This window comes from Pezoporus wallicus, unplaced genomic scaffold (assembly GCF_028554395.1).
Source record: "Pezoporus wallicus isolate ANWC-B61680 ecotype Strahan unplaced genomic scaffold, APGP_CSIRO_Pwel_v1 contig_7011, whole genome shotgun sequence".
In the NCBI taxonomy this organism is placed as follows: Eukaryota; Metazoa; Chordata; class Aves; order Psittaciformes; family Psittacidae; genus Pezoporus; species Pezoporus wallicus.
In genome coordinates, this window is record NW_026638234.1 from 2091154 (window position 1) to 2103338 (window position 12185).

The following is a 12185-nucleotide window of genomic DNA, read 5'->3' on the forward strand; positions in this document are numbered from 1 at the left end:
CTAAACCTCCATTGCTGCCTCTGGTCAGAGATCCTGGTCTAACTGATCTGACTCTCTGTCAGGCACTCTCATCTTCTTAAATCCCTTAATTTTGCCAAAATTGATCTTTAGCTTTTCTACTTAGGGAGAACAGGGAAGAGTTGGGTGCTGAGCACATGAAAGAGGCGATGCCAGCTCACCAGCAGTCCTCAGGCTGGGATTTGGAAACCTGAGCACATCGGTGTCCCAGTGTGTGTTTGTGAGCTGAAAGGATGAGTGAGGCAGTGCTGTAGCCTCTCTGCAGCTACTGCTCTCCCAGGCCTCCACCAGTAGGCTTTGTCTTTTTAATTTTGGGTCACTTCAACCAACTTCATGCCCCATATAAAGCAAGTGTCGCTAGAGCCAGGAAGAAGAGAGCGAGCATCTGAGAAACCCCAATTCACGTCTGCAGAGTGATTGTGCTGCTCTTGGCAGTTGCAGGTGACAACCCTAACGAGTGCCCAGGAGCAGATGAGAAGTTTATGGGCTGTTAATAAACTGTAACCAATCGGTGAATGCCGGCGGGTTGTGTTCAAGCTGTTTGGGGCCACAGGTCCTTGGGAGAGCTTGCACTTGCTCTGCCTTTATTTCAACGTAGCAGAAACATGAAAGCATGTGGCAGACTCTTGATGTTTGTTACAGTGAATAGACATATGTCTCTCACACTAGCATGTAGAATATCTAATTAAGTTACACAATGATAGTTTATACCCAGGGGCAGTCACAAACAAGACGCTGTCACACTATTAAGAACACAAACAAAATGAAAATTGCCTCTTTATACATTATAATGAATATGTTTTCAATACATTAAAAGTTCATTTACTAACAGACTCTGTAAGACCGGGTGGATTTCTGCTAATATAATTTTGGTTTTTTTCAGAAGGATCAGTTTGTATAGATAGGATTAGGGACAGGTTTGTTAATGAAGCTACCAAGCATTTTTCCTCCATAGACCTGAAAGAAAAAATTGAATCTTAATCGTGTGTTTATTTTGTTGTCTCAAGCAAATCCTGCTCTTCAGAGCCCCACCTCAGGAGGGGCTTCTTTTCTCCCTTCCGAGGACATGCATGCTATCGATTTGTCTCCCTTTCTCTCATCTTCCCTCTTCTTCACCAGCTTTTTGTGGTTTTGTGGGCAAGAGATAGTAACCCTGAAGCCAGATGGGTTCAGGGGTTATCTCCTACTTCTGGGTCAGGGATGCCAGATTACAAGGTCTGTATGACAGGATGGTGCTCGAGCAGAACCCAGGGGTAAGTCCTGATCAGGGTTCAGCTTTTCTTGTGAGGATCTCAGATGGGTGATGCATCCTTCCTCTAAAAGCTGCCTGGGGCATTGCTGTCCATTCCTCTTCCCACCAGAAATCTCCATTCCTGTTAAGGCATTTTGGCACTTCTTCTATGTCAGAATAATTAAATTGTGCAGCATTTGCATGGGCAAAGCCTGCAGGTGGGGAGGGCTGTGCAATCTGGGGAAAGCTCTTTGCTTCCATCTCTACCTTCAACATAACTGAGAGCCAGGAAGTAGAGTCAATCCCTGTGAGGGTGCTTGCTTTCTTTAAATCAACTCTGGTTAAAACCTCCCTGAAAATGAAGAGGGAGCTGGGAGGCTGCTGCTGCCAGGGTGTGCTGCTGAGCTGCAGGTTGGAGCTGCCCACTTCATTGTCCTTCCCCAGGTCACGGCAGGCTGCCCTTCCACTGTACAGACCAGTTTAACAGGGAGCACATTCCCGTGCAGTAAACCTGGGATGTTTTATAAGGGACAGGTCACTCCCGGAGCCATCTTTAGGGCTTCACTTAAACAGGGACTTGCTTTCAGGGGATTCTGGCTTAAGGCTCATGCAAACTCAGCCTCAAATGGTTTGAACTGGCCATCCTGGGAAGTGAGGAGCAGACAGGGAGGGTTCCAAGAAGGCAAATCCTTCCTCACAGCACTTCTGCCCGGTGCCTGGCAGAGACTCAGCCCCTATAGGAAAACCAGTCCCAGAAATGTACCCCAGAGAGCACAGGGGAAGGGGCCACAGTTACACAGTCTCCCCTCTCTCATCTCTCATCTCTCAACTCAAGAGCCCTTCAATATGTTTTTCTCACCGCCGCTCATTTCCCCCACATGTTTTTTGTGCACTGTGGCTGGAGTTCTGACTAGGAAAAAGATTTCCCTATCTCTTCTGGGACACTCACCCCTGGGCAAGGCTCCCTCACCCCCCTCTTTGTGTGCCTTTTGTGCTGCATGCACCCTGCCACTCACAGCACCACAGAGAGCTGGGAGTTCAACCTGCTCTCCACTATCACTGAGAAGGTGGGGCTGGCAAGGGAAAACACTGGCTTCTGCCTGGCTCTTAGGATCACCAAGCTTTCCCAGGTTTGGAATGGGGAAAAGGTTCCTGCAGTCCGAGTACACTCAGCTCTCCGTGCTGCCCATCAAAGAGTAAATCTTCTTTCTGTGTTTCTTGAGCAGTATTAAAGAGTTGCATTATTTCTAGTGGGGTAAAGGAGCAGAGGGTGTGGGGAGAGGAACTTGGTAGGCTATTCAGCACAGCCCCAGATGAAGGCTGAGCACCGGAGGGGGATGGCTGGATTTACACCTTGATGGGTTATCCCTTCCACAGAGCACACTGATGGCTTTTGCTGTGGCCAGCTCTCTTCTTTGGATATTTCAGTCTGTAGCCTTCCCGCCCCTGAAGTACATATGTCTCCAGCCTCCTTTTTCCTTAGGCAGAGCAAGCCAAACCCTCCTCCTGAGGGAGTCCGGAGCAAGCTGTGGTCCCTCAGGAGGAACAAAACAAGTCCCCCCCCCCCCCCCCCCCCCCCCCCCCCCCCCCCCCCCCCCCCCCCCCCCCCCCCCCCCCCCCACCTGCTAGTTTCCTACTCAGGAGAATTCTTCTTTCAAAAGTGAGTAGCACTGGGACTGCTTTTGGGAGGAAAAAATCACCAACCAACCACACACAAAAAAGGAACTGTGTGGTTTTCTGTTTTTTAAGCAGACAAAGACGTGTATAAATGTGTGTCATTCATACATATATGTATATGTCTCTCTGAAAATAGCATTTAACAAATGCCTTCTGCATCTGCAGAATCCTCCAACAATCCTGACACTGTGATCAATCTGCGGGCTGGTGATGTTTGCTGACAGTGATTGATTGATTTTTCCTGCTAATAGGATCAACATTGGGAATATATTAAACTAAAAGGCACACTTCTGACTTGCAGGAAACACCCCATGTATTGGGCCTGATCCAATTGTATTGGTTTTGGCAGCGGGATGCAATGATTGATGACAGGCAGGGAGTGGAAGGCTGCTTGGAAGAGGAGTCTGATTCCCCCAGTGCTCTCTCCATGTGCATGACACTGGTTTCCTGCTGGGACAGGGACAGGCTTAAGAAGGGACAATGGAGCAGGGTGGCCCATCCAGATAACCTCTTCTAATGCATGTGGTGAGATCTGACCTGCCAGTTCAAGAAGAGGAGGCAAAAAGCTGATGGGAAATTAATTCTCAGGAGTTTGTCAAGACATCTCCAACAAGTGAAGATAAATGGCAGAACAAAACTTCTAAAGCTAATCCTAAGAATGGGGATGAATGAAAAAGGGAAACACTCTTTTGCATTTACATCCATCTTTTAGGGTAAAAGCCCTGGGGTAAGTGCTGTGCTTTTGGAGGATCTCGACCCTGGGCTGTCTGTAACTCCTGAGAGGTTTGAGCACCCCCGGAGCTATTCAGGCGTGTGTGTGGTGAACAGGCTGCGCATTCACCTCTTGCTTTCTTATTCTCAAGGGGGTGGACTGCAGAACTGTTGGGTCCAGCCGTGTGGCCACTGAAAGCAATGCCAGACCTCTCTTGCCTTCAGAAACACCATCCAAGGAGTGAGGGCAGTCAGATGAGAGCCTGTTTGAACTTTCAAAGGCTGAACCAGCGACTACTCCAACGCCCTTTCACAGAGGTGGAGCTGGTACGGTCTCATGGCCTTGTTGCCATCATTATAATTACTGTGTCCTTTAACAATTTTTAGCAGAAATATTTAAATGTATTAAATACAAATGCCTGTGGTGGGAAATTCAGTTTTGCTGATGTTGTAATCCACAGAGGGCTGGCAGATTGCAATGTGCCCAAGGCTTATTTCTAATGTGCACCCATCTGGGCTGGAAGGCTGGAAAGGGCCAGCTCTCATGGCTGAAGCCAGGTTTTTTAGGAAAACCTCCCTTCCCATCTCAACCCTTATGTGGGCAGTGAGGGTTTCAGAACCACAAGGTTGGGTATGGGTGCTGAGCATTTGCGAAGATGCTGGTAACTCTTCTGAAAATCTGGCCCTCAGCTGCACATTCAAAACCACCCGAGCACGCAGAAATGATCTGGGTAACATCGAGTCACAGGCATGGAGGTCCCCATCTAACACAGAGATGGAAACACCACCGTGACACAGGGAAATGAGAGCTATGCTGCAAGCACCATCTTGCAACACCAAGTGAGAGCTGCTGGCTTGGTGTTTCATCAGAGGCTGTTTGGCTCCTGTCACTCCGGTGGCCTGTGGGGTATCCTCTGGAGCATGGCTCAGACAGTTTGCAGGCTGCCAGGGTACATGGGGCTTCAGTCTTTCACCTTTCCAGCTGTGAAAATAGCATCCTGGGGCTGTGCCACAGCTCTAGTTTTTGTATCTGGAGTGATACCCCAGTTATCACAGGACACATTCAGCACCCTGATTTGGCATGGGGAGGTTGCAGTGATGTCCAAGGGGAGTTTGGCCCCAGAATATCAGTATGGTAAGATTCTCAAGGAGAAAAAGAAAGGATTTTTTCCCCTCCACCTTAAAACTGGATGCATGTAACCTGTGATTGTGTACCTCACCCCACAAACAGCTCCTGCTCTGAGAAGGCCCTAGCTTGTATTACCGCAGAGAGGTTTGTAGATAAAAAAGTACCACATTTTTATTTGAAGGACTCATATTTGGAAAACTGTTGAGTGGGATTTGAGTACTTACTCCAAACATTCTTTCAAATGAAAGGGAAGGGGGCCTGCAAGCCTCAAGCAGAGGGCTCTGACAGATCCCATCCCATGGAACTACACCAGTGGCAGGCACAACTGGTGCCCTGGTACCTCCCTGCAGAACAGGAGCCATGGCCCTGGAGGGAGCAGCATGCCTTGGCCAGGGTTTTGCAGAAGATTTTGGGCTACTTGACTTAAAATTTGCTAGGCAGAGGCTGAAGAAATCCCCTGTTGAAATGAGATGAGAACATCATAGGGGTGAGAGTGGAGGAGCTGCCTGGGCACCCTGATATGGCCAACCTTTCCCTTCCCCTGGGCTTCCCTGAAGCACTGAGGTTTCTGCTAAAAATGTGTAACCAACCTCTGGCTACCCTCTACCTGCTTTCTGTGCTGCACTTGGGAAGGTTGGTGAGGCAGGAAAGGGAAGGGAGAAAGGGAAAGTGGGGAAGGAGGGAAAGAGAAGGAGAAAGTGGGGAGGAGGCTAGGGAAGGGGGAAGGGCTGGGGTGGGGGTGTGAGTGGGGCCATAGGAGGGAGTCGTCTGGGCCGCTTTATGCGGGGGGGGGGGGGGGCTACCTCCTTCTAAAAAAGCAGGAGGGATGTGAGGGAAGGGGTCTGTCCGGTTTGCAAGGGAGACAAAGTTAAATTCGGTGGAACGGGGATTAACGGGTAGGCACTTGAGAACTAGGGGGCCACTCCAGCTCGGGGGTGGGGGCGCAGGAGTAAGCTGGGCTGCCTGCGGGAGTGATGCTGCCCGGCCCGAGGCTCAGGTGACCCGCGGCAACACCGCTGGTGTGCCCTGAGCATATGGGCTACCTCGCGTCACCGTAATTCTATCTGTCCGGAGCCGTGGCTTCTGCTGCCGGCGATGCAACCAGGGGAGCCCTGTGGGGCACTCCTGCGTGCAGGGGAGCATATGGGGAACAAGGCAGGCGGTGGGGCGGCTAATTTCATTTGCAGGTAGCCCAGTAGGAAGGGGGCCGGGGGATCACAGCTGGCTGCCCGGCCCGGCCGAGGGGCTGACACCAACCCGGGGGCTCCCTCCACCGAGGCCACAAGCGGAGTAGCAGCGGACAGGCAGGGGACTGCGGAGGGGGCAAGCTGCCCTAGCTGTCTTTGCCACCGGCGGAGCCAAAATGCCCCAGCAGAAGAGCCGGATTTCCACGACACCACTCCCATCCCACCTCGGGAGCTGCTGCCCATCGCGACTCCCTGGAGCCACCTGTTAGGAACGGGAAACGAACGGCCTTCGGGGGGGGAAGGGATCGCGGTCAGGGAGGCAGCAGAGCAGGATTTACCAGCTTCTGGCCACTGCCGACTTTTGCATCTGTCAGGGTGCTAATTATTGCCTTTAATAGGGACAAAGAGTAGCTCCTAATGATGCTCCCTCTTATTCTCACCTGCTCCTGCCCTTCCTCCGCAGCAGCACTCCCTCGCCGGAGTTCCGCTAATTGGGAAAGCTGCTCTGCTTATTGCTGCCTCCCTACACATGGGAAAGGTGGGGGAGATGTGACACACGACGGTAGGGCTGCTGTGTAGGATACCGGTAGCAGGACTCCAGGAGCAAAACCAGGGAAGAAGGGGGCTATTCCTCAAGCGGGACTAGCTTGACGGAAGGCCTCTGTCATCGCCGCGACGCTGCGGGGCTCAGCTCCCCCAGGCTGGGCGGAAGAGCAGCCTTTGCCTCCGCGCTCCGACGGGGACTGGGGCGTCCTCTGTCCTTTCTGCTGCCCGGCCAGGCCTTTGGCGTACAGCGGAGCCTGGCAGAGAGGTGGCCGTCGGGGAAACTGTCTCAGACCACTGTCAGACACCTGGCTGTCAGCCCCGGGTTTGCACCACTTTATCCCCTTCCATCAGCGGAGAAGGCAGAAGCGGAGGGTCTTGTACGGCCAGAATCACCTTCAGAGCCACAGATTGACACAGGGTTAGCACCCTAAGGTGGCCTTAAAGCGAGGGGCAGAGCCGGCGCCCTCCTGGCTACCGGCGTCAGGGCCATTTCTCCTGATGAGAAAGGCACTCGGATGATCCGCGGGATGGTCGGTGTTGGTCCCCGGGGCTTCTTCCCTCCCACCTTTAAATGGGTTTTGTTTGTCAAAATCCGTACGGAGAGCGCTTGGAAAGGGAGCTCCTTCTCTCCAGGGGCAGAGGGAGACTGGGCTGGGACTCTCTGGAGAAGGGGAGTGGGAGGACTATTTATCATCACTGAGGGGATGTTGGGATGGGGGGGCACTCCTTTACGAGCCCCGTTTCCCTTCCCTGAAATGGTTGGCGCGGTGCGAGCCGCTGAAGCAAGGAGAGAGGCAGGAGCCCGCCGGGGCTGCCAGAATGGGACCAGGACCGCCTCACACCCGAGGGGGGCCCCGCCCGCCAGGGAACCGCTTCTCTTTACACAGTAAAATAAAAAGTCCTATGGGACGGGGCTCACTCTCCTTTCCCCGCGGGTGTCTGTGCGCCCAAAACTCCTCCCTGGCTTGTTATCATATATACGTGTGTGTGTGTGTGCTCGCGCTATGTTGTATTTATGTGTATGCAGTCGATTAGTTATTTTAAATCGCTGTCTAGCCATTTATCGAGAGAGAGAGGGAGGTGTTAGGGTTTGCTTGGGCAAGGACGCTGGATGCGTGTTGTCCATGCCCCCTCCCCGGGGCGGGCAGCGGCGGGAAGGTGGGACCCACAATCGGGGAGCCTCACTGCCTGCACCGGCCCCCCGAGGAGCTGCCGAACTGCTTGTCCTCAAAAAGCGGGATTCACTTGGGTTGGTCTCCTTGTCTCTGCAGGCAAAGGGTAAGCCCCGCACTCTGAGTGAGTGAAGAAAGCCCTCTCCTTGGGGTTTGAGAGAGGGAGAGGTATTTTCTGCCCAAATAACACCTGAGTACAGAACTACTCAAGTACACACGGACGAGAGATGGTATCCGCTTCGGGAGGAAAAATAATAATAACAATTGAAAATAGAAGACTGCCCTCAAATAATTTTCCTTTTCGTGGTTTTTTGTTTGGTTGGATTTTGGTTGAAGGTCAAGTGCGCAGAAGCCATTGCAGCGGGCAAACGCCCCACCGCCAAGTTGAACGTTTCCTTTCCCCTAATTAATATTTAGCTCTTGCCAAGCGCTGGATTCGGTAGCCAGAAAAATGTTCACACTCCGAAACCAGGAACGGTAGTTTCTTTCCCTGCCGCCCTTACTGTGCGAGGAACAAGTGAGGGGAAGAAACCCCCCAAACGGTTTCTGTTATCCGGCGAATCAAAGTAACAAAAAACTCCGGGAAGAGGCAAGGATGCACCTCAGACGTCCCTATCCCCTCCCCGCTCCGCGGCAGGTCCCCGCCGCTGCCCCGCACCCCCGGCGATGCCGGCGCCTCGGAGCAGCAAGGAAAAGCATAAAGCCCTTTATTTAAAATGCCTTTTTGTTTTTTATTATTATTATTTAAAATCTCGACAGTGAATCATTTTTTTTTTTTGCAACCAAACAAGAAATAAATATTATTTAGCAACCTTTTTTCTTTTTTCCTTTTTTTTTTTTTTTTTTTTTTTTACAAAAATAAACAGATGATAAAATCTCTGCAAGGGGCAGCGATAAGAAAAGTTGTTATTTCAGAAACAAGCCCAAGTTCTCAGTATTGCAACACGGACAAGTGTGAAAGTTCCTACACATAAAGAGCATTATTCAAACTTTGTTAAAGGTGGCAGGAACGAAAAACAACCCCAAAACAACCCCAAAACGAAACCATGTTATACACTTAAAAAAAAAAATAACAATAAACCATCCCCGAAACCCAACACCCCCCGAGAACCGAAACGAACGAAATCACCACAGACCGACCCCTTCTCACCCAGGAGGCTCACACAGGACAAGCGCACGGACGGCAAGCTCAAGCAGAGCGGACTCGCGCCGCTGCCGTTGAACGGTATATTTACATAGCCCGAACCAGAAAGAAACCCGGTGGAGCAGAGGGAAGAGGAGGGATAAACCGGCTTCCTCGGCCGCACTTCCTCCTGTATCCCTGCTGCTCCCCGCCGGTGCCAGGCGGACACGGAACGGCGGCCGGTTGCGCAAGGGATGGGCTTTCCGGGCCAGGCTGCGACCCAAGAACGGCTCCAAAGGCTCCGCTTGTAGAAACGAAACCGGGAAGGGGGGAACGAACAAACAAACGAACAAACAAACGCGTAGAAACCCCTCTGCAGTTTTGGTTCCTCCACTTGTGACGAGCCTAGGACTGTTTTCCCCTCCCAGCGGAGTAACCCACAACAAGGTAAAATCAAAATAGGGAAGATGCGCGGCCGTTTGCTCGTGTCGGGCTGGCGTTCCCCGCGTTTTGGGAGCAGGGCAGACCCCGGGCCGGCTCCATCCCCTCCCGCCGCCCCCCCGGCGGCCCGGGAGCGGAGGGGGCTGACGGACGGACGGGCGGCCGTGTTTGTAGGTCCTGGAAGTGCTGGGGCGGCCCGGGGCGGCCCCGCCGAGGGGCTCATTTGGTGTCGGTGGCTAATCTGGGGAGGCTGGCGGTACCCATGCCGGAGACGTGGTGGTGCGGCGGGGCCGACACCTGACACATGCTGCAGGGGCAGGGCATCCCCCCCCAGTGCTGGAAGCCGCTGCCCAGCGGAGCGGCAGCAGCAGCGGCCGAGGGAGACTTGAGGAGCCCGTGGGGGGGCCGGATAGAGCTGACGGCCGAGAGGCCGGAGCCCGGCAGGGAAGCGCTGGAGACTGCGGCGGGGGGCAGGATGGGGTGGTGCACGGGGTGCGAGGCCGGGTGGCCCGGGTGGCCGGGCAGCGGGGCGGAGTGGGCGCCCATGCCGCCGGGGCAGGCGGCGGGATGGAAGCCGGCGTGGTGCCCGCCGTAAATCTCGCTGACCAGGCGCTTCATCTCCTCCAGAGAGTTGGTGAGCATGAGGATGTAGTTGCGCGCCAGGAGGAGCGTGGCGATCTTGGAGAGCTTGCGCACCGACGGGCCGTGGGCATAGGGCATCACCTCCCGCAGCCCGTCCATGGCGATGTTCAGGTCGTGCATCCGCTTGCGCTCCCGGCTGTTGATCTTCAGCCGCAGCTGCTGCAGCTCCGGCTCCGTCATCTGCTTCTTGTCCTTCTTGGAGGAGGACGAGGAGGACGAGGAGGAGGACGAAGACGAGGACTTGAAGCCCAGCTTGTCCACCACCACCACCCCGGCAGCGCTCATGGCGCTGCGCAACTCGGCGCTCAGCTCCGGCGGGGAGTCGCTCTGCGTGGAGCTGGACACGGTGCCGCCCGTGAAACCCCCGCCGCTGCCTTTATTCCTGGCCGTGAGGAAGAGGTCATCGGGCTCCGGGGAGGACGGGCGGCTGGAGACCAGGCTGGCGTCCGAGTCCATGGCCCGCCGGGCGGGACGGCGGCGCGCACCGGGCTGCCTGCGGGAAGGTGAGAGAGCCCGCAGGCGGCCCCAGATCAGAGCCCACCGAAACTTACCGGGGCTTCGCCGCCTCCCGCCCGACACGTCGGTGATCCCGCTCCTCCGCTGCTCCGCGGGGCTGAGTGAGACCAGTGAGGTCTCGCTGCCCGCCCGCCTCCAGCTCTCGGGGGGTTCCTCCCGTCCCGTCCCGTCCCCTCCCTCCAGGTCCCGTCCCGTCCCTCCCTCCCTCAGCGCCTCTCCGCCGGGCCGGCGGCTCGGGGGTGCCGCGCCGGGGGGGGCGAGGGCGCGGGGGGCACTTACCGTGCGCGGGGCGGCCGTGGGGAGCGGCGCGCCGTGACGGGCGAGCACGGCAGCAGCGCGCACCTTGCGGCGGCGGCGGCGGCGGCTTTATAGCCGCGCCGGGGAGGAACGATGTCACCGGGCGGGAGGGGGACTGCGCCAATCGGCGGCGGCGGAGGAGGGGGGGGAGGCGACCGGTGGGGAACGGCTGATGTCACCGGGGCCGGTCCGGCTCGATGGGGCGGGCGGCCGGGGAGGGGGGGCGACGGGCGGCCGCGGCGCGGGGAGCCCGGGGGGGGGGGGGGGGGGGGGGCGCGGCGGGGGGGGGGGACTTTTGTCAAATCCATAATAAAATGCAACAATGACAGCGCCGGGAACAGCTGTTGAGGGAGCGGGACGGGAACGGGGACGGACATGGGACATACAGCCCCTGGCCCAGCCGCCGCAGCACCCTCCGAGCGGCAGAGCTGCCCGGCTCCCGCCAGCACGTCCGTGTTTCCCTGTGCCCCGTCCATTCCCGCCGGGGAGTGCTCAGCCGCAGCCCTGCTACGCTCTCCGGGCGGCCGGCGAGCTTCCCCTGGAGGGTACCTCCTTCTGCCCCCATCCTGGTCATTCTCTCCCCCGATTCCTTCCTCCCCTTAAGCGCTGCAAAGGGAGTCGAAGGGGGAGAAGGAGAAAAGCTATTTTGGCCACTCCGTTCCGCACAAACGCATTTCCCCGCGGAGACCGCCGGGCGGTGAAGGGCAGCCCCAGCGGGGACCCCCGGCTCCGGCCCCGCAGCGACCGGGAGAAGAAGCCCTAGTGGCCACCAAATCCTGCCTCCAAAGTGCCCCCCCAGCGAGTCCGTAGCAGGATAGGGGACAGAAAGCAAGCAGAAAGGACATTAACAAACAAATGACCTTCGGAAATGCCTCACTCCTCCCTTAGCGCCTCTCCCGGCGATCTTTCTCGCCCCTGCTTCTCCGTGCAACAGGGTCGGGGCTTCCTCCCACCGGGGTAAATCCCCCCTGCATCCCCCCTCTCCCCGGTCCCTTTGCCTTTGTTGTATTATTTTTACACCCGTGTGTTTCCCAGCTGGCCCGGCAAGCCTCAACCATCCGTTAAATATGTATTTAAAACGTTAAGAAGTGAAGCGTGGAAATGTGTTTCCCAACGGTTGCGGGGATGATCCGTAACAGGTCAATTAGGGAAAATCTGTCCCAGCAACAGCCGGGCCCGCTGCCGCTGTTCGCAGCCCGCCGCCCGGCGTGTGTCCTGCTGCAGCCCTACCGGCCCCCTGTGCCCGGCCACTCGGAGCTTGCCCCGGGCTACCGTCGGTGCCCGCACCTGCCCGCGGAGCTGCGGAACCCGGACGGCGGAGGCTGAGGGACACCCTCTCCTCCTCCCGCGGATGGAGAGGGGTACTGCGGGGGGAGCTGGGGCTGAGCCCCTGAGGTGGGGGAGCAGCGGGGCGGGGAGGGGACACGCACACACGTCTGTGCAAACTTTGCATTTATTTCATGGTCGGGGAGCGGTGAGGCGGCAGCAGGAAGCC

The 12185-nt window shown here is 56.1% G+C and overlaps 1 protein-coding gene across 1 annotated transcript; it reads right to left on the reverse strand.

Moving 5' to 3' along the window:
• Positions 1-8854: 8854 nt before the first annotated feature.
• OLIG2 (oligodendrocyte transcription factor 2) lies at positions 8855-10755 on the reverse strand. The gene is made up of 2 exons (XM_057410137.1): positions 10673-10755; positions 8855-10370 (listed from the first exon to the last, which is right to left on the reverse strand). Exon 2 carries the CDS (start codon positions 10331-10333, stop codon positions 9455-9457), a length of 879 nt encoding a protein of 292 aa, XP_057266120.1. The 5' UTR covers positions 10334-10370; positions 10673-10755; the 3' UTR covers positions 8855-9454.
• Between the last annotated feature and the right edge of the window lie 1430 nt (positions 10756-12185).

Excerpts from the sequence above, each read along its gene's own strand:
- OLIG2 (XM_057410137.1), bottom strand. The coding sequence starts at position 10,333 with ATGGACTCGGACGCCAGCCTGGTCTCCAGCCGCCCGTCCTCCCCGGAG.